The sequence below is a fragment of the Ambystoma mexicanum genome, chromosome 7p, assembly GCF_040938575.1.
Source record: "Ambystoma mexicanum isolate Mex_15411 chromosome 7p, UKY_AmexF1_1, whole genome shotgun sequence".
Classification (NCBI taxonomy): Eukaryota; Metazoa; Chordata; class Amphibia; order Caudata; family Ambystomatidae; genus Ambystoma; species Ambystoma mexicanum.
In genome coordinates, this window is record NC_090939.1 from 447252665 (window position 1) to 447275211 (window position 22547).

The 22547-nt window shown below is 46.7% G+C and overlaps 1 protein-coding gene across 4 annotated transcripts in view; it reads left to right on the forward strand.

Moving 5' to 3' along the window:
- Window positions 1–22547, forward strand: part of C7PH3orf52 (chromosome 7p C3orf52 homolog) — a 383974-nt gene that overhangs the window by 280729 nt on the left and 80698 nt on the right. For all 4 annotated transcript variants that reach the window (XM_069636457.1, XM_069636459.1, XM_069636458.1 and 1 more), the window contains one exon: window positions 10057–10127. In XM_069636457.1, the coding sequence (XP_069492558.1) occupies window positions 10057–10127 (71 nt within the window). The remainder of the gene's footprint in view (window positions 1–10056; window positions 10128–22547) is intronic.

Here is a 22547-nt window from a genome sequence, read left to right on the forward strand (position 1 = left end):
CGCGGGGGCTGGCCGAATGCTGGTAGGCCGCGCGGCCTGCTGCACAGCTCCAGCGGGAGCCGAAGAATCGTACACCCACACAGGTTGCTGGTCGGCCCCGGAACTGCCTCCCGAACGCGGGGGCAGGGCTTTTATTTAGGACGCCCTGCGTCACCGCGTAGCGGGACGCAGGGAGGAACTTAACACCCCCCACCCTTTAACATGTGGATTCTGCATGTGTGTGCTATTATTGCCATGGAGCAGATTATTTTTTGCCTGCGGGGTGGAGGCTTGGAGGGGGTCACCAGTCACAATGTCTAAACTCAGATACCCACTTATAAAGCATCTGACAAGTGACGATGTTATGTTTCCCCCAGTGTTCGAGAATATTGACTCCTATTTGGATGAATGCATTGTTGCTTTTGTGGATGAAAGAGAAGTGCTAGAGGGGCGGTACCTTTATCTGGGGGTGGGTGATGAGAAATAGGCGTGACTCCTAAGCACAGCTCAGTAAAGCTTGCAGAAATCTGTACTTAGTTATGCAATTCTAGCCTATCACACGCACGTTTCTGACACCTCGGCGGGATGGAGGGCGTTAATCTTAGTAAAAGAAAAAGAAAAAACATGAGGCAAAAAATGACATCAGCATACTCTAGTTCATTTTATTTAAGTAGATCTAAATAGACCTAAACGGTATAACCTAATCACTGCAGAGGAGCCTGAGCGTGTGCTTTATTGACAGGGATCGTCGAGGAAACATATTACGCAAACTTTACACCAGTGCAGGGGCCATTTTGCACTACTTTTCAACCTAGACGAACATTGCCCTAATGTGAATATGTTTCAATGCATTTTTGCACTAGGGCAATGATGTATTCTTATGCAAATACTGCGCAAAATAGCACTACACGTGTGTAAAGTTTCTGTAACTAGCTCATTCTTTCTGATGGTTTGCCCATCCTAAAGGCAATACTCAGAAATCACTCTTTCATCCTCGCCTACACATTGCAAAACAGAGAGGAGTAGATAATAACGCGGACTATGAGAGTTATGCATGACTCATTCAGGGCCTATGAGTAAGGGAAGGACAAAGGTCCCCAAGTTCGGTGACTTCACAGAAGGGGTTATCCTAGCACCTTTGAGGGTCCGCACTAAGGCTACTCTCAACCTATGTTTCTTTGAGAAGATTGTGGACTTACCTGACATGAGTTGTACCCTTCCCCAGTCTACTGCACTCATATGTAGCTATGCACCTCCCCTTAGAACGGAGACCCACGGGAATGGAACCATAAACGAATGAGCATGCACATAACACATTAATGGGGAGCACGGGAGCCTTCTTGGACACCCTATATTCTCAAGTGTCCATCATTAGAGGTGTGTTTGAGAAGTCATTTTGCATTAAAATAAAAAGAACTATGGGTGAAATCACGACACCACATTCGACCATTACTTATGACCAATGGTAGATAGTGCCTTCTCCATCAGTTCTCTCATTTTGTGATATTAAACTTTTCATTTGTACTTTTAAAACTATTCTCTACCACTGTGACATGATAGATGCTGAAGATGACCTTTTGAACTATCACAACTTCGCTGGAGTTTAAACCATTGGCCTGAGGAATAGATGGCTGGCGGCTGCTTGGCATCTTTCCTTCCTGCCAATGTATTCGATCGACTGTGTATGCTTATCGGGGGTTAATAAACACTCGTCTAACATTGAAGCGATGTTTTACTTGTGACATCTAGCTATCCATGTTCCTTGCTCCTATCTTTCCAGCCAGCTCAAGAGCAAACTAGGCCCACTCTGCTTTGGCTGCCTTGTTCTGTCCTGGGCTGTGTGAAGTCTGCACGAGTCGCTGCCTGGCTAGATTTTATGGCATAGTGGTATATTTGTGTGCATTAAATTGCCAGTCGAGAGGATCTCCTTTTCAAACTAACTAGTTGGTCCTTTTCACTCCAGCAATGCTTACATTTTTCAAAGCCAAAAACGGCTGACCTGTCGGGTGGACCCCATGCAAAACATTTGCCAGAACCTTCAATAGTCAGGTAGAATAATTGTAAGAATAAGCTACTCAGGTTGTTCCGCTTTCTGTAGTTGAGTGACCTCCATGATGTTATCCATTGTCCAAGTTCAACCCACGCCTCAATGTGACATGCCTGCTGCCTGAACTTTTAACAACCCTTTTACTGCCCTGTACACCTGCTGTAACGCCCCCAGTTATCTGACAAATCAACTGCCCTGAAAGGGGACAGGATCCACCCACATGTGGGTAGTGAAGGCTCCCACAGATGGGTACATTAGCACACTGGCAAGCGATGGCAGTCAGCAAACAGGTGGTGTAAGGGGTTATTGATGCACGATTTGTGGGACACCAGAAGCCATGAAATCTTGCGTGTTTAGGCCTGTGCCGCTGCCTACTGGTCTGACGTCATGCCGTAAGGCATTCTTTCAATAAGGATGCTCATTGCACAGTCCTTGCTCTGCCTCATTTCATGCATAATCATTGGTTGTATAATTAGCCTTCTTGTCCTTTATATAATGTATAATGGTTTTTCAGACATAGGACATACCAGTCCTCTGTCCACGTGTCGCCTGGACATCTAGAAAGACAGCAGAATAAGAACCATGTTTTGACTCGGAAGCGGCCCCTTGTTGACACGCTGAGATTTTCGGTTCTGGTTCCGCCTAGGGGTGCGGCTTGAGTCAGTGTAGTGCAGCAGTACGGGCGCCGTGGTGATCTGCGTTTTTTTTTTTTTGGGAACTCCTTTTGGAATCCGGGTGGCGCCTCTCGAGACACAGGGACCTAAGCCCACGACTCCTATAAGGAACCCCGGAGGAGCCCCCGTAGTCCCGGAGAGTTCTGCAGACCGCAGATACTGTGGGAGCAAGCCGCTGGAGCCGCACAAGCCGTTCAAGTAAAACGGTTCACAACGGCTGAGCTTCCGGTAAGGTGTACACGGGCGCAGGCATCAGTTTTCGTCCAGCGCAGTGCTGCAATTGATTGCTGGGTTCGCTTGTAAGCTTTTGTACCAGCATAGAGGAGTGACTGAGGATTACGGTTATAAGGAATGCCTCTGTTGTATAATTTTCACAATAAATGATAGGAGGCGGTGTGGTTGCAAGTCGTGTGCTTTTATTCTTCTGTGCCACTCAAGTAAATCTGCAACATATATGATATGAGTCAATGATGGGCAACAGGCCCTGGAGCTGCGACACAACTCGTGTAAATACCGACAGTCTCTCTTGCGGCTTGGAGGCCTCTTCATGGGAGGAGCGCAGGGAGCGCGTCCTGCTCCGTGGCTTACTCCCGCTCGAATGCCTCGCTAAGCGCGCAGGGCCACACATCCGGCCGCGCATGAGATCTCGCGAGACCGGGAGATCTCGTGATATCTCTACACACCTCCCTCTGATAATGCAAAGGCAGTTCATTGCAATACATAGTCATTGTATCTCACCGGTCTTCTGTGTTCCCTTCGCGGACGATCGCCTCTCTCACCGCACACGTCCTGCTGGTCATTTTCTCGCTCGAGAGTGGGGGCATCCACTTGAAGCTCATTTCCTTCAACTTCTCTTCTGTCTGTCTCCGGCTCTCGTTCTTCCCCCCTCTCATTGTCCATTACTCCTTCAGCTTCAGACCTTTTATAAGTCTTTTCTCTCTCTTGCCTCTTTTCAAACATGGCTACTCTTTCCATGTTCCATGTGCACCCATCTTCGGTGCGGACATGGTTGGCTCCTCGGTGAATCACCTTCACCGGTCTGCTGAACCGTGAGCCCGTGATCTGATCCTTGGTTGGTAACCGTATTTTGATCCAATCTCCTTCTTTTACTTCTGACTCTTGTTTAGTTCTTCTTCTTCTGTCGCTCCACCTTTTCATGCGTGCCTTGCTGTTCTCTATTCTCCACACCACTTCCGACATGTCTACTTCTTCGTCTTCTCTTACTTTGGCCAACCATGGCGGTACTAGCGTGGATGCTGCTCTCCTCCCTCTCAGCATGCGAAACGGAGAAATTTGGGTGATCCCGTTGGGGGTCAGTCTGTGAGCTGCGATGGCCTCTTTTGTTGTTTTGAGGGGATCCATTCCTGAAGCGGTTGCTAATTGGATGGTTCCCTTAATGAACCTATTGGCCCTCTCGACGAGCCCATTTGCTTGGGGATGGTAGAGTGCTGCTTTCTTCTGGTGTATGTTGTGCTTCCTCAGAAACAGTTCCATGTCTCTGGATATAAGTTGTACTCTGTTGTCTGTTACTAACTCGTTGGGGAGCCCTTCCCTCTGAACAATGGCCGTGAGGACCTCTATTACGGTTGCGGTCGTGATGTTAGGAACAAACTCGGCCTCGACCCATTTCGATAAATAGTCCACTAGCACTATACCGTACCGATGCTCGGGCGCCATCGCCTCTAATGGTCCTATGAAGACCCACTTTTGACCACACCGCTTCCGGGTTTCTGTGGGAATCATGGACGCCTGTCTGATTTTCAGGCGCTTGTCACTGTTGAGACACTCATGGCATCTCTCAATCATGGTGTGGATCTCCAGGTCCATGGACGGCCACCAGTAGGCTTCTCTCACTCTGCGACGTGTCATGGTGTTCCCCAGATGGCCCGCATGGGCCCTGCACATAATGATTTTCCTCATGCCTGCGGGCGGGATTATCTGGTCGGTTTTCATAATTATGCCGTCGGCTTCTGAGATCTCATCTGCCACTTTCCAATAAGGTCTCATACCTTCTGGCACTGCCCTTTCGTCTGGCCATCCGTTTTTGATCCATTCTCTGATTCTCACCATGGTAGGATCCTTTCTGTCTTCTTCCATCCAGTGTTTTTTGCTGAGTTCCAGGTAGTCGGGTGCCTTGAGATCTGTAATGGATGCTAAAATGCATTCTTCTTGTAAGAAAGTGGTGGCATTGTCCTTGCCCTCTGGCAATCTTGACATGCAGTCTGCCTGCGAATTCTTCCATCCGGAGATGTGTTGCACCTCGAAGGTGTAATCCTGTAGTTCTGCTGCTATGCGTGCTAATCTGGGTGTTGACACTTTGGTGCCACCTGGGCTGAGCATGTGGATGAGGGACTTATGGTCGGTAACCAACTTGAACTTCGTGCCCCACACATATGTCCTGAAATGTTCCACAGCCCATGCACACGCTAGCATCTCCTTCTCTATGGTGGAGTAGTTTTGTTCAGCTGACGATAGGGCTTTCGAGGCAAACGCTACCACATGTTCCGTGTCGCCCTTCTTCTGAGTGAGGACCGCCCCTAGTCCATATGCACTGTAGTGATGACTGTACTCCACTCTGGGTTGAATGGTTGCAAGCATGGCGCTTCAACTATGTGTCGTTTTATGCTTTCCACCGCTTTCTTCTGATCTTCCTGCCACGTGTACTCCGACCCTTTTGCTCTCGGAGCGGTGCTGAGGTTTCCGAGAATTTGGGGATGAATTTTGCATAGTACTCCACCAACCCGAGGAATTAGCTCACTTTGTCTTTGTTGGTGGGTTCTGGAGCTTTAATTGTGGCCTGCAGTAAGTTTTGCTTGGGACTTATACCTTTCTCTGATATTTTGTACCCCAAATACTCAACTTCTTTTGCTTTGAACACACATTTTACGTACCTTAATCTCACACCCGCTTCTTGCAGTTTGGTGAGTACTGTGCTCAATGTGACATTGTGCGTCTGTTCGTCCCTCGCGTAGATAAGGATGTCTTCCTGGAAATAGGCCACGTTCCTGACGTTCCGCAGTAGGGCATCCATCATGCGTTGAAACGCCGAGGCTGCAGATGATAAACCAAATGGCATTTTGGTGAACTGGTACGTGCCAAACGGGGTGATGAAAGCGGTGAGTGGCTTGGACTCCTTGTGCAGTTGAATTTGATGATAGGCTTTCCTCATGTCCAGTTCCTAGAATACTTTGGCTTCCTTCATCATGAGGATTAACTCATTTATGCTCGGCAGTGGGTAGCTGTCCGCAATAACTTCCAGGTTTAGGCTGCGGAGGTCAATGCATACTCTTAGCTCTTGTGAGTTCTGTTTCTTTATGAGTACTACTGGGCTCAGCCACTCAGAAGCTTCAATTTCTTCGATGACGCCATCTTTCTTCATTCTGTCCAGTTGGCTTCTGAGTGTGTCTCTTGCAGTTGCCGGTACTGGCCTTACTCTATGCTTGACGGGAACTGCGTTGGTTTTGAGCAATATTTTGTGGACGAAGCCCTTGATGTGACCAGGTTCTTCCGAAAATAGTTTGGGGTAATCACTTTTCACTACTGGTGCACTCCTCCAACTGACTGACAGTACCTGATCCTCTGTGCTGGGGTCCAGCTTGATCTTCAGTTTCGCCTGGTCGTCCCACCCTACCGCTGGGCCTTCTTGACTAAAGTAAACTTTGGTGGTGGTCTCTCTTCCTTTGAACTCTACTTTCCCTTTGATGTAGCCCAACAAGTCTACAGACGTGGCACCAAAAACTGTAGGCTTGTGCTGTGTGCTGAGTACTTGGACCGTCTCCGTACCCATCATCTCTTTGTACGTGCGTAGGGGTATTATGGTGAGATCAGAACCCGAATCAGCCATGACCCTGGTTTCCAGTCCATTGGTTTTGATTGCACAGTGGGGCTTTTCCCTTCTGGCCCGGGAGCTGTTCACCATGATGACTGTCGGTCTCCCTTCATCTTCCGAGGACGAATCCCTCTCCGCCTTGTGTTCAGCGTTGACACTCGTGATCTTCTTGTTGCGCCACCGACACACGATTGTGAAGTGACCAATCTTTTTGCATACTGAGCACTCCTTGTCTCTTGCTGGGCACTCTCTATCGAAGGCTAGGTGCTTCGTGCTGGTACACCTGTGGCATTTCAACGGTTCTTTCTTCCCCCATTTTCCTTCTCTCGCATCGAGGACCGGCCTCTCTTTCTTTGGGCGGAATGCCACTGATTGTACTTTGGTAGGGCCGTGGCCGCTTGCGAATTCTTTCCTTCTGCCTACCGTCTCCTCAACTGCTCTCGCTATTTCAATAGCTTTTTCCAGCTGCAATTCCTTCTCTAAAAGGAACTTATCTTGTACTTTTCTGCTGTTGGTGTGGACCACCAGCATGTCGCAGATGAGACTCTCAGCGTTGTTACCAAAACTGCAGAGCGCCGCCAGTTCGCGCAGTTTTGTGACATAATCATCAACAGGTTCGGACGCTTCCTGTTTGCGGCTGTATAACCGAATCCTGTGCAGGACGGTATTCTCCTTGCTGGCGAACCTTTTAAAAATCCTTCATACTGCCTCCTTGAATACATCATCATTATCACCAGCTACCGGCTCCGGGGTGAGACTCTCAAACACCCTCTGTCTTTCGACGCCCAGGGCATTTAGTAACATCGTCCTGCGTCTCGCCGCCGAGTAGCCCGCACCACCCATGGCCTCTACATACGTTGTGAATAAGGGTTGCCATTGTGGCCACGGAATGGCAGGCCTACCTGGAGTTTGCAGGAAGGGCGGTGGTGGTGTCGCTCCTTGCATGGATCCACGCGGGTTTTAGTGATGATCCTCGTCGCCAATTATGTTGTATAATTCTCACAATAAATGATAGGAGGCGGTGTGGTTGCAAGTCGTGTGCTTTTATTCTTCTGTGCCACTCAAGTAAATCTACAACATATATGATATGAGTCAATGATGGGCAACAGGCCCTTGAGCTGCGACACAACTCGTGTAAATACCGAGGGTCTCTCTGCCGGCTTGGAGGCCTCTTCATGGGAGGAGCGCGGGGAGCGTGTCCTGCTCCGTGGCTTACTCATGCGCGAATGCCTCGCTGAGCGCGTGGGGCCCGCACTTCCGGCCGCGCACGAGATCTCGCGTGACCGGGAGGTCTCGCGATATCGCTACAGCCTCTCAATAATCGTTTCATGTATTCTGACTCAGTGTGACGTGTGCCTTGATTTTTTTTTTTTTTTCTTTTTCCAGCTGACGCCCCTCATTGTGTATAATGTATTATTTTTTTAAACGTGTATAAAGCGCCAGTCTGGCAATTAAAAGGGGTCAGAACTGTTCACAGTAAAAGTTACAAAACTATAAATATACACATCATGAACTGAATCACAAGAAATTCATGCAAACAACACCGTCATCGTCTACAGGCACTAGTATGCTCATTTCCATCAAGTGTAAAGGGAAATTAAAGTTGGTTCCTGTCACTTCACTGTGGTCGATTGTTTGAAAAATAAGATCTTATTTGCATTTTTATTTATCGTGGCACCAGCGAGGTCATATACTGCCCTAGCATTCTAGGCAATCTACCCGGAAACACATATGGTGCCTAGAAGTTGTGATTATCAAATTTGCAGCTGTACACCCCAGATGATGTCAGACCAAAGTGTTACTCAATTACTATTCACTTGTGGAGCAGCGATACTGAGGCACTGAAGCCTGCTGCGTGTACTCACTGCAATAGGTTTCATGGTTGACACTGCAGGAGAGCCTGTGATAAGCTGTTTGTACTGCCAGCACCATCGAACGGCCCATTACACAATACGTTCAGATAGGATAGCTAATGATATACGCACATCACCACACCGCAACACATAAGCCGCACCAACAGCACACGCAGACTGACACCGATCCAATATTCGCACCAAAGCTCAGCACCCGGTGTCTACCGAGTTGAAGCTGGAAACAGTACACCACTCCTCTCACTATCCTACCCCCTCTTCACCTTACTAACCGATCCCACCATCTCATTTACAGATCCGCCAGAGCGCCTGGGGACCAATTCCGTTGGTGACGGTGCGCTATATAAGTACCTTAACATAACATAACATAAAAGATAAGGCATTCCAGAGAAGCTCTGTTGATCTGCTCCCACTCACATTTATGTAGACATATCTCCTTGTTCAGTGATAGAAAGGTAATGTAGCCTGTGGCCCCATGGGGCCTGGCTAGTAGGGTCTGTGTGCTCGTCCCTTAAGAGAGCAACTAGAAATAAAGACGCAGACACCAGGGTAATACAAGTACTTTATTACATGTGTAAGCTATGTTTTATTTATCTGTGTGTCTGTTTGGCTTTGGATGAAACCATCCAGCTCACCACAGAGCTGCATCGGCAGAGTGTGGTTGGCCCCATGTGGTGGACGGGATCACCCTGAAGAAAGAAGAGGGGACAGGCCCCCATCTATCATCAGAGGACAGTCCCCGAGCCAGCCCTTTATCCATCTTGCCAGCCAGTCCTCAGTGTGCCAGGGCCACCAGAGACAGACAGCCCTTGAAAGTATTGTTAAGGGGATGACTACCTGCAGCCCCCCCATTGTGATATAGTGTTTATTTGGTGTTATATGCTGTATATATGGTGTGTGTCAATGTATATATGTAAGTATTGTTAAGAAGAATGTTAAGTAGGGAAAGTAGAATGGGGGTTATATAGGAAGGGATCTTAAAAGTTAAGTAGGGTTAGGACATTAAATATACGTATGGACATTAAGAAAAAAAAGAGGGTAGACGGGAGGTAACCTGGCATGAGTTAGTGGAATAGTGTGGCGGCCTGCCTGAGGTTACCTAGCAAGATGGGAGCACCCACAGAGGCCATCCTCTGGCCTCACACTCCATGTGGGCGGTATCTGAGTATATGTAAAGGGGTCTGTTGTGTCAGACTCACCCGAGTAAAGGAAGGGTGAGCTGATGCAGCAGGTTCCCATTTAGTTGGTGCTCATGCCAGGAGAATCGGAAAGGGAAGGGTATTTGAAAGTTACATGTTTATCATAAATAAAGAGGGGTCCCCATTGGGATCCCTGTAAAATTCACTCTAGTGTCTGTGTCCATTACTCATCTAAGAACTCAGGGTGTAGCTCATCTCCTGTTAACAGCAATTTTATTTAGCAGGTGCACCGCCTCTCCCTACCCTGCATACTGGGAGCTAGGGCTGGTGGTATGCATGGGAACTATCCCTACTCCAGGGGAAGGGAAGAGTACACCCGTGCACGGACCAGGGCTGGGAAACGGGCTATGCACGCTTTTCACAAACAAGTCTCTTACTCGGCTGTTGCACTTGGTTTCGCACTCTCGACTACCCCTCCAATATCAATGGATTTAAGTATTTTGTTCTTTTTTTGTAGATAACCGATGTATTTAAGACTTCACCAGCTCTGGGACATTATTTTATTTCTGCTGAAGTTGATTCCTTGAGGTAAGAAACAGGAAAATATACAAGTAACGATAAGCAAAAAGAATGTTGGGAGAAGGAGTACCAGCAGTGTGTCAGGGGTTCTGAACTTCTATATGTGTGTTCATGATGTGGCACTATAGTTCTACAATGTGCATTAGTCTGATCGGTTTCACATTCCACCAATTTTATGTTGAACAGCAACTATAAGGATTTTAATATCAGAGATCATTAGTTTGCTCCGAATATATGAATTCATGTTTAAAATATTCCCCAGAATAGAACCTTAATATGAAAGTTCGAAAGCATTTCTCAATGTCCATGTACCTAATTTAGCACAGCATAATGAATTTAGAATTTGCACATTTTAGCTCAGATTCACAATGTTGCAATAGCAGATACGTCTAGCTGGTTCGGTAAGAGGCAAAAATCTTCAGACTTCCAATCAGGTGGCACCTTCCCACATTGGATGCAGTGCCTGGACTACACCTGCCGCGAGTGGTGCGATAAAGAGTCCAACCTGCCCAACCAAAGACAATTAGCTTGAGAAAATGTGAAGCACCATATGCACTGATGGTGTGTTGGCAAAGAAGGTTGAAAAGCATTTGGTCTTCTCTTGTAAAGGGTTGAAGCAAATCGAATTTGAAGCAATGGATCGTGGTCTGCATCCAAGTAAAGGTAAATGCCCTGGGCTGTGCCGCTGGAAATGCAGAAGTAGTGGGACAAAAAGAGACAATGCAATAAAATGCTTTAGGGAAAGCCAGGTTGGCATCAGGCACTATCTAAGGTGTTTGGCAGTGCCACATCTTTGAAAGCCCACTATGGTAGTCATCACCTCTTTGCAGGTGGCCTGACATCTAACTGAAACTGAAAGAGAGATCTATAGAGAGTCATGACTTGGCAAACTACCTTAAGAGCCAAGTAAACTGGATCTTACCTCTGGACACAATGCATGACTCATCTGCTCTTCTGGTGGCCTGACTCACTAGGATCATCATCTACACCACCCCGGAAATGTTGCATGTCTTGTTTGATGGTGACCATTAACAGCCAGCAATGCATGTTACCACTTTTGCTATTTTTAAGGGCCCACTCTGCTTCTACATGCCCATATCCCTTCCTCAAACTCGCTTTGGTGCTTTCAGTGATAACCTCTACATTGGAATAATGCAATGCTAGCCGTATTGGCTTCATCAAAAAGAGATTTCCAATGTGAAATGAGTCAAGAAACTATGCTACTTGAATGAAAGACACCAAAGAGATTACATAATACCTTTATCGCTGACCTTTCAATGACTCCCCTTTGAGCGAACAACAAAGTTAAATATCCTTTGCCTAACCAATAAAGCATCACATGCCCTTACCCGAGGGTTACTCACTAAGATCTTAAAGCCGAAGCAGTCTCCTTGTCCTTGACATGAGGCTTTGAAAGATACTTACATTCTCCTCTAATACAATGGGACAATTACTTCCAGGTACTCTTCATATCCTGGCATACGGTTTTGATTTAGGTAGTCCAAACCACAGGCCAGAGCAGAACACATTATCATCGCCCTGTCCCTATTAGTCCTTGAGTAAGCCACCTTTGCTCTTGTTTCTGCATCTCCAGTTATTGTTGTTGGACCATCCCAATAGGTGCTTAACGCCAATATCGTGAGCTACTTTTTTACATGGATAAGCCATTGGATTTTATGACTGGCCCTGATAACATCAAGTGTTCAAGGGCCCCTCAGTACTTGGCTAGTCCGAGGTTCCCAACACCCTTAGCCAATTAAAATAATTTTTGTATGATGGTAGCCATCACCATGCCATCGCTTCACAGTGCAATGAGGAAAGCGAGGAAAGAGTTGCGAGAAGGCACAAAATGTGTGAAGATCATAATCCAGTTATGAAGACAGTTGCAGGTCTGAATTAATAGGGTCTTGCACCAGACATAGATGCATTGGGACAGAGTTACAGATGAAAGACCTTCATGTATGTAAATAACCCCCAATAAAGAGTGTGCTTTGTTTGGCAAAAGGCCACTGATGTATGAGGAGTTGACTAGTGGTCCGATGGATTGGGAGAGAAGCAGAACTTTAGTCAGGTAGTCGGGTGCCTGGGTGTGGATTCTTTGTGTGTCTCATGAAGGGTTTTGACATGAATGAATGTTTGCTTGCCAAACAGTGTTAAAGTTTCAATGCTATTATACTGTGATCTGATCTTTTTAATTGAGGGATCAGTCAGGGTTTGAGGATTTTTTTAAAGTTTCATACTCTTTGTCTTGGTAGTCTGGCATATAATCCATTGCAGAAGATAGGATGGGACATGCCTATGGCTAGCAGCAGGTTAATCATTTCTGAAATCTATTAAAAAGGCAGGGCAATTCTTAGCAGCCTTTAGGGGTGGGGGAGGAGGTATTGTGCACCTTTTTTGGAACAGCAGTTACTTATGTAAGAAAGGATAGCACATTGTCAAGAATGATGGGTATGGTTTTTAGGTGTTGGAGTAAGGATAGACCCATATCGAAAGGCTATGGAAAAGAAAAATTAGTAGGGCCAGCAGGCTCCACGAAAAGGGGTTCAGTCTGACAGGAGTTTAGATAAGTGTCACAGATGGCTCAAGAAATGTTGTAAATCTCACACATGGTTCATGGGTTTTCATTTGAATATTCAGGGACCTAGGGTCGTCCCTCTATCTCTTGTCTAAAGAGCACCAATCCTCCGTAACCCAAGTGTCGCTTGTCCCCAGGTTCATATATGCCGCAGATTCCACCCTACTGTCGAAGTTATTATTATTATTAGGGTCTTTATTGAGTACGGACCTAGCTTTGGGTAGCAACGGCGCGCTTAACAAATAGGGGAAAGGACATGACATGATGAGGGTAGCAGAGATACAAGGGGGCGGGGAGTCAAGGGATGCAGTCAATTTGGCAGTAAGGGATCTGTAAGCAACCAGAGAAGTAAACAGCGGGAAGCAGATCACCCACGGTAGGGTGGGGAGTGTTAAGTCATATGTTAAGGAGGAGCCATTCCTTAGAGAGGAGAGTGTCAATGGCAGGGCTACCAGAGACTTTGAGCGCTTCTTTTTGGCAAAAAAGGGTCTGCCTTCTGAGGAAGCTACCCTGCCAGTCAATCAGAAACAACCAACAGGATGAACCCCAAAGAAAGGGACCAATGTTAAGGAAAAGCACTCCCTTCAGGAGAGGGAAAAACCCTGAAGAAATCCTTACATGAGTTGGAGTGACGTGAAGAATTCTCCAAAGGCAGAATGAGAGGCAGGACTGAAGTACACAAGGTAGCAGAATACTCCTAATCACAAGTAGGGAGGGCTGGCACATCGAAGGTAAGGCTAGCACGGGAGGTGATAGGAAGGAAGGGGGAGAAGGCAAGAAGGACAGCAAGGATGCAGCATGAACCAGGAACCCAGGTAGGAAATCCAGGACCAACGTATCGCAGTAACTTACTATAATAAGGCATGCCATTTCCCGCCAATGCTGATATTAAATCAGAGCTGGAGTCTGTTGCAGCGTCGCAAAAACCAGATAATTTAGAGCCGCCATATTGGGATGGGCAAAACGGAAGCTCTGTTTGGAAGGGACAAGCCCATGCATGGTCCGGTAAGGTCGGCGGTGCCACCACAGATGGAGGAACACCCGATGCATGACAGAGAGTCCTCCAACTGATACCAGAAGCGAAGACCTAAAGGCAGAGCACTTTCTCTGTCTAAGCTCCTTCAGGGGCTTCCTAGACTGTCCCTACTCTATCCAGAGGTTAGTAACTTAAAAGGGATATTGGATTGTGCCTTACAGAAACCCTGACCATCAGTCTCCTTTTTTATCATGCCAATGTATTCCTCTCCCTCTCCCTCTCACCTCCTGGAATTCTCCTTTCACTACTCTCCTCCTTCTAGTTCTACCCTCCTTCACTCATTCTATTCCCTGTGTGTTCCCCCTCTCTCCCTCCGATGTCTCTCACTCCTTCTGAGCCTCACCTCCACCCATTGATGTTACTGCTTTCTCCCTGATACTACTTTCTCCTCCTCCCACTACTGCTCTCTCCTCCACACTACTGCTCACTTCTCCACACTACTACTACTACTCCACCCTGCCTTCTACTCAAACACCTTCCTTTCACTCACACAATCAATTCACATTGACTCCCTACACTTCCTCTCCTTTTTATTTTATTTCTTCTTGTTTGAAGATAGCAATCCAGGTTAAGGCAGTGTCAACAACGAACATGGGTAACAGTGCTAGAACCAGAAGGTATATAACAACTGGACCGAGTAGACTCTAGGCCTTACGGAACTGAACAGACCAAAAGAGAAACATTTATAACTTTTTCCTGAAAGTCATCAGATCACTAGTACTCCAAATATCAATAGGGAAAAGGTTCCAGAGCTTAGCACAAGTGATGGTACACGAGTGACAAAACCCTCTAGAAAGTTGGAAACGGTCAACAATCAATGTGTATTGAAAGACTGCTTGTGAAGGTCTAGAGGATGAGGATTATCAGAGGTACTTCTTGATGTAAAGAGGGGCCGACCTTATAGGGCTTTTTGGGCTGTGGTCAAGAGCTTAAACTTGATTTGGGATTTTACCAGGAGCCAGCAGAGTTATTTTAAGTCTGGGGTAATGTGATCTGGCCTAAGAGAGCCTGTCAAAATACAAGCAGCTGTATTATGTATCACTTCAAGTTTTTGTAGCATGGATTTCATTGTCCCTGCATGTAAAGGGTTGCAATAGTCCAGATGTGCATTTCACATGCAACAGTGGCACAGTGTTTTTTTCTGAAAGGAGTGGGCAAATCTGTCTCAATGTCATCAACTGAAAATGAGAGGAACTGATGACTTTTTTTATATGGAAGATTGATAAAAGCGAGGAGTCCATCAGCACTCCTAATGTTTTAACTTGAGTTTGTGTTCTGATCTTGTGGCCCGCAACAATGAAATAAGGGTAGGTGTTAAGATCCTTGAACAGTTTGAAGGAAGGAGCCACCAACAAGATCTCAGTCTTATCTCTATTCAGCCCCAAACAATTATCTGACATCCAGCATTCAATGATGGCATAAACCTTCTGGATATGTTGCATATTTGTAGCTGGATCCAGGATGATTTGGAACACTAGCTGGATATCATACGTGTAGTTCTGAAACAACACCCCTCATCCACAAGGTTGCCATCAAGCAGTTTTAGATAGAAATTAACCAGGATAGGGGAGTTGCACAAACCCTGGGGAACACCGCAGTGTACTAGTTCAGCCTGAGACATATGATTGTTTATAGTGCACATGACATTCTGTTACCAAGAAAAGAGCCAATCCATTAGGCCAAATTGGTTGATGCTCAAGTGACCCCCACGACTTGCTTGAGTAAAATTGTGTGGTCGATGGTTTCGAAAGACACTGAGAGCAACAACATGCCCACTAGACCCGGGTCCATAATCTGCAATAATGAGTCCTGAATATTCATCAAAGCTAGCTCTGTGTCTCTGCCTGGTCAAAACCCTGACATAAAGTCACCCAATAAGGAGAATTAATTTTTTAATAATAGCTTGAAATCAATAGCTGGCAACATGATCCAAGATTTTCAAGAGGAATGGCACATTAGTAACAGGGTGATAACTGGGCCATTCTTCGGAGTTAAGACCAGGTTCCTTCAAGAGGTGGGTCACCCAAGCGTGTTTCAGGGGCTCCAGGCAATAACTTTATAATTGTAATTTTAATTGTTTATTTGTAAAGCACTTATACACAAGTGAAGTGCTTCAAAGTGTTTCAAGGCGGGAAGGGAACAAAGGAATACAGTCATTCTTAGGCCTTGAAGATTTCAAATGATCTAACAACAATAACTAGCATACTAGGCCAGAGGCATATCTACTAGTGTAAGTGCGCGACAAGGAGAGGGGGAGAAGAGAGGGAGGAGAGCGAAAGGACATACAGAACAATGAACTACCATACTGGGCCTGGCGAGATTGGTGGTTCGTCATCTAATGTGCCTATGCATGAGTATTTTGGCACAACCAAGCTAGGGAGGGGAGATGGAGGGGGGACAGGACAGACAAACTTGCTAGGCCTAGTATATTCAAGGTTGTGCAAGTGCACATACAGGAAGTGCAAGGGAGGGTGAGGGGGACAAGTGTGCCCAGTCCAGCAGGGATGTGGGTTAAGTGCAGAGTGGTTGCAACTCTCATGGAACATATTCCTAGTGCAGGAGTGCCAAACTGAGTGCAGAGGCCTAGAGGCCAGTTCAGGACGGGCGAGGGAGCCTGGGACCTGTGAGTCTCTGGAGGTGCACCAGGCGACCATTCTGCGAACTGAGCAGTTTGGGGAAGAATAAGGAGGGAAGCAGGAAGGAAGAGAAAGGAGGTTAGCAGGGGTGAAGGAGAGCGAAAAAGGAAGAGAAGAGGGAGGTCTTGAGGAGTTTCAAGGAACTTAAGGAGGTCCGGCTCAAGACAGAGAGAGGTAAGGAGGCTGTTCTAGGGGGAGGCGCCTGCATAGGGTAAGAGTATTTAGGAAGAGAGTGTTGTAGATAGTAAGGACCCTTGCACCAGAAAGCCCTGTGGACTATGCAGAGGGACTTGAACTTGATCCTTGCCACCACGGGGAGCCAGTGGAGTGATTTCAGCGCCAGAGAGATCCGGTCTCTGGGCTTGAGGCCAAGAATAAGTCTTGCAGTTCTGTTCTGTACAAATTGAAGAGGTCGAGAGTAGAAGTAGGAAGATTGAGAAAGAGATTGTTGCAGTAGTCCAGTCTGGAGAGAACCAGGGCTCTGGAGACAGTGAGCCTCTGAGGGAAGGTAAGAAAAGGTGGAATACCTCTGAGGAGGTGCAGCTGGTAGTGGGAATTTTTGGACATGTCAGAAAGGTGAGAAGAGAAGGCGAGAGTAGAGTCAAAGATGACCCCCCAGATGTATTGCCTCACTGGTGCGTGAGGGCGCTGGACCAAGAAAGGCTGGCCAGAGTAAGAGTGGGAAAGCGGGAGCAGGGATCCCAATGAGGACAATCTGTTTTACTGGAATTAAGGCAGAGATCATTAGCAGCACACCAGGAATGAATTGCGGACAGTCAGGAATGAGCGAGGAGGAGGAAGAGGAAGAGGCGGAGAGTGGCCTGAAAGAGAGCTGTATGTCATTCGCATAACACTGAAAGTTAGAGGTGAAGGCAGAGATCTTGTTGGCCAAAGAGGCCATTTAGGCATTGAAAAACCAGGGTGATAGATTAGATCCATGGGGGACACCACAAGTAGAGAGAGTAATAGAAGAGAGAAAGGACCCAAGTTACATCTGGGAAGGATGGTCGCAGAGAAAGGACGCTAGCCACGGCAGGCCTGATCTATGTATGATAGGTTATTTATAGCGCGCTTAATACCCAGAGGTTTCTAAGCGCGGACCCAGGGATCGAACCTGTGGTGCACCGTGTCGTCTTGCTTCCAAGGCGAGCACGTTGCCCATGAGCTATCCTCCCGAGACACTGTGATGCCCAGGCCATCACGGAAACAGGACATCAGGATGTTGTGGTTTATCGTATCAAAAGCAGAGGAGAGGTCAAGGAGAATGAAGACAGAGGGCGAGTTAGAGTCAAGATTTGAGAGCAGGTCTTCACTGGTGATCAGAAGAGCAGTTTCCTTGCCTGTGGATGCGCTAAAGCGAGACTGATGGTCATGGAGGCAACCAACAGATTCAGTGTGGAGGGTAAGCTGAGAGATAGGCAACTTCTCCAGGAGTTTGCCCAGCAAAGGGGTGGTGGAGATTGGGTGATAGTTTTCCGGAATAGAAGGATCAGCAGAGGTTTCTTTTAGCAGAGGGTGCACAAGAGAATGCTTGAGAGAAGTGGGGAAAACTCTGGTGGTGAAGGAGAGGTTGCAGAGGTCTGCCAAGGCAGGAGCAAGAGAGTCAATGTTGTCCTTGCTGGTTTTGGAGGGGCAAGGGTCCACCTGTTTGGAAGAGGCTTTCATAGACCGGACTTGTCTAGAAACCTCCTCAGGTGTGACAGGGCACAGGGAGGACATGATTTCCTGTGTTTTGGTGGTGAAGTGTGCAGCCAGGGCCCCGCAAAGGACCTGGGTGGGTGCAATAGAGGATGAGGCTGCAGTAGGATTGGCCAGTTACTTACAGGCTTTCAAAGGTTCGGCAGTGTTGTTGAATGCCACAGGGATGCAGGCTAGAATACGGACTTGTTTCTTGAACCTGATGCAAAGTCTATATTCCTTTACAGAAGGCGGCAATCCAGCTTATCAGAGGGTGCACCTGAAGATCCCCATTTCCATTCCGCTGCCCTGCACTCGTGTTTAAGCTCAGCCAAATCAGAGTCGTACCAAGACTTGCACTTTTTGGCAGGCTTCAGTGGGACCCTCATTTCAGGGGCAAGGATGTCGAGAGTATTGTAGATGGAAAGGTGAAAGTTAGAGAGGGCTGTGTCAAGGTGGGGATCAGCTGCAAGAGTAGCAGTAGGAGGGGAGTAGGTGGAGGCAAAGGCAGACACTGACACCTTTTTCATGGGTCTGAATACGTTGTAGGTGGGAGGCAGTGCAGGGTGTGCCAGTGCAAGCAGAAGAAAGCTTGAGGTGAGTGGAGAGAAGAGAGTGATCAGTCCATGAGAGTGAGGTAGTAAGAGGGATAGAGAGAGGGATATCTGTGGAGATGAGAGCATCCAAGATGTGGCCAGCAGTGAGCGTTGGACCAGAGGGTAGAGTGGAGAGAGAGAACGAGTCGCATAGGTTGCGGAAAGCTCCTGAAGAGTAAGGAGAGTCAAGATGGATGTTGTTCAGCAGTAGGAGTTGGGGGGGAGGAGGAAAGGAGAGAAGATGCCAGGTCAGCCCATTAAGAGAGGAAGAGGGTGAACTGGCCCGGCAGCCTATTTCAGGCCTTCGAATGAGAAATAGGCCTGAAAGGGAATGGTGGAAACGGGGATCCATTCTGGAAAGATCCTGGCCTGTTGAGTGTGGGCTCAGAGAGGATCTTGTAGCCTTCAGGGAGAAGTGTGTCAAAACCTGTGACAGAGCTGTCCTTGATCCAAGTTTCTGTGAGAACTTTGGGGAAAAAGAGGTATTAATAAATGTATAATCAAGGGGTACAACAATTCTGCTCATTCCTCACAAGGAAGGAAGAACAGGGGTCCTAAGGGAAATTCATAGGTTTTAAAGATGGCAAAAAGGATTTTGGGCCTCATCAGGGCCTTGGCGATATCCCGGCGGTAGTTGCACCAGGATACTGCCAACACTATTAGCGTTACCACAACACGGTCCGGCGCAACTTGCACCAGATCCTGAGTTGCAGTGGTGCTGTTATTCCCTATTTATTTAGAGTCCATAGGACACATGGGGCTTTTTGGCGCTATTACCACTGGTGGTAATAGCGCCGGAAATAGCCGGAAATCTCCAGCTTTATGCCCAAACTTGTGATTGGGCGGAGCGGTAATGCAGCGCTAATAGCGTTACTGCTACATTTTAGACACTCCACCCAGCCCGTGAAGAGGCCCTTAATGTTCTCCAGAAAAATAAGGTGCAAATCAAGAGTAGGGTTATCTACAGTCAGTTTGGCTATAGGCCAGTTGGAGATAACGGGTACTGATATAGCCTGGGCTGACGTAATCTTATTTCTAATATTCAGTTTCTTTTCTCTGAAGAAAGTCCACATCTTATTACACCAAGGGGTACCAACATGTAAAGAAACAGATGGGTGAATCAGGGGTTTCCTAAGACTATTTATGATCCTGAAAATCTCTTTTGAAGAGCAGGAGGCCAAGTCAATTCTGGAAGCAAAATATACTTTCTTAGTTTCTTGAATGGTGTCTTTGTATTAGATTGAAGCGTTTTTAGAACTCTACATATCACCTGAGATAGATATTTTCCCCATTTGCGTTTAGTACGAAACAGTCAGTTCCTAAGATCTGATGAGAACCATTTATTCCCTAAATGCTTAGCTTTAATGATTTTAGTTTGAAGTGGTGCAATGGCGTCAATGGCTTCAGCCAGGCTGGCATTACAAATGTCTACTTAGACCTTGCTTACTTTTGACTCCAGATTAGCCAGAAATAGTTTAAGATTATTGGCATTTAGAGTTCATCTACTTTGGTAAGTAATTACAGCAAGAGCTTGAAGAGATGAGATGGAGCTGACTGAACCTGTAAATAGGATACATAAAAAGTGACCGCTGCATGGTCACACCAGCCAATAGAAAGGGTGCTTGAGCAATCCAGTAAAATATTCCTGGTAATAATTAAATCCAGTGTTCAAACCATTTCATGTGTGGGAATGGTATTAGTAAAACAGAAACCAATATCAGACAACCAAGAATAGATAGCTATAGCTCATGGATTACTCAGAACATTAAAATCTAAATTAAAATCACGAGAGAGGAGAGAGATTTAAAATTAATTTAATTAAAGGTTTTAATATTTATTTGGTTATAAAAAAACAATTAAATTAAATTACAACAATTAATTAGATTACAAATAAAAAAACACGAGAGAGGAAGACTGTCTTAATATTGATAAAACAAGTTCCATAAAATGATGGGTCAAACTGGTCGGACATTGAGGGGGATGATAGATCATCAAAACGTGTACTGGAAATAACAGATTGTAAAAAGGTAGGCCTAGGACTTCACAACCAGGGATATCAAGGTAGGAGAACATGCAAAGAAAAGAGCTTTTATAAATAAAGGCTGTGCCACCATCTTTTTTGCCTTGTCTATGAGTCGCATGTATTTTATAGTCCTCCTAAACACTTGTGCCACTTTTTCAGGCAAATGCGCAACACAGTGTCAATTGCACTCACTAACTAATGCCTCACCTGCTTTACAAATCACATCCACAATCCACTCCATCATCCTTTCTCCTGCTGGTCCTTTGGTCTGCCACTTCCACCTCCTGTGACATCTTCCAAACAAACTACATCTTCCTTTTTCCTGGGGGTTCTTTTATTTGCCTCCCTCCCCTCAGGTTGGACACAAGGCACTTTCTTCCCCACCTGGGATACGTTCCATGCAGCAATGGTGTGATAAAATACTTTAAGCGCCGCCCTCTTTCCCTACACAAGTCTACTGCAGAACAATGGCAGCACAATGTTTCAGTTTGTGTTAGGGGGTTCTGCTCTTGCTGCCCTATAGGTATGTTCTGTCCTTTTTTTGGTGGGGTTTGATTTTTGAGCCCCTGGTAGTCTAGGGAAACCACACTGGTTTCTGTCTCACAATGTGCAACATTGACAACAGGTACTTTGGGTCTCCAGCACCTGTTTCTGGTGCTTCTGTTGCTTCACTTTACAGAGGTCTAGCTGTATGCCACTCTCACATAAGACCTTTGCTGGGTGAGTGGGTCTGCCGGCTCCCTTCTCATGCATTTCTCTCTCCTGGAGTCTTCCAACAGATTCCCATGGGGCTTTGATGATTCTTGATCTCTCTAATGTGGCTCTCAGGTCGGCTGTTTCTCTAAAATGAAAAGAGAAAACCTGCCCAGCATTTGTATTCCAAGCAATGTAGTGAGGCAATTTGTTACTGTCCATAGACAAACTGGAACTGGGGCCCTCCTAACTGCCACTGTCTTCCTCTAGAGAAGGACTGGCTCAGTATTCCTCCATGGTAGGCCACTCACCATGGGCAGGGAGAGAGCTTCCCATCCCCTCTTGACATGGTATTGTCTTACAGATTTGACCGGTAACGATTCATCCATGGGTATGAAGTAGCCTCTTTGTTTCAAGATATAGCTGGGTGTCATTAGCATTAATTTGAAAATAAATCGTTTTTACAAATTAGTGCAAAAGATGCCATATTTAAGCTTTAAAGACCTAGCCCAAGGATCTTAACTGGAGTTATGAGCCCTGAAGACCAAGTTAAAGGCCTGAGCTCAGCTAAGGCATTTAACAAGGTCTTCACGACCCATAACTCCCGGTATGGCCTGAGGGAGTGGTCTATAAAGCTACCATGTCCCACAGAAATAAAAAAGAAAGCTTTTAAAAAGGGGGGTCACTAGGGGACACAGGCCATGATGGGCGCATTAAAATGAGCTCCAGCACCCAAAGCCTATAGGAAAGGCACAATTCTGAAGGCACCCCATTGAAACTCAGGCCAGCGGAATAACAGAACCCCCCCAACCAATACCCTGGTGGTGTGAGTGAGGAGAAGAGATTGTGTGGTGTAGCGGAAGGGGACAGAGCACCACCAAACCCCCAACATCTGAAGCAGCCCAGGGCATACCACGAGCGGGAGTGTATGGGATGTGGTAGTGGAGCGCCGGAGGAACAAGGAGAGGTCTCCTGAGAAGGTGCTGCAGAAGCACAGAGGGGCGGTAGGCGCTGCTGCAAAACACAAGAGTTGGGGCAGAGTGAGGGAAGAGCGGAGGTCCTAGGTGGGAAAGTGGAGAGCGTGGCAGCACTGAAAGACACATGTAGGAGGAGGATGGAAGGTAGGCCAAGTACCAGGAGGAGACGCCGGGCCTACCTGAAAATGGCTGTAAATATCACTGCTCATCTGG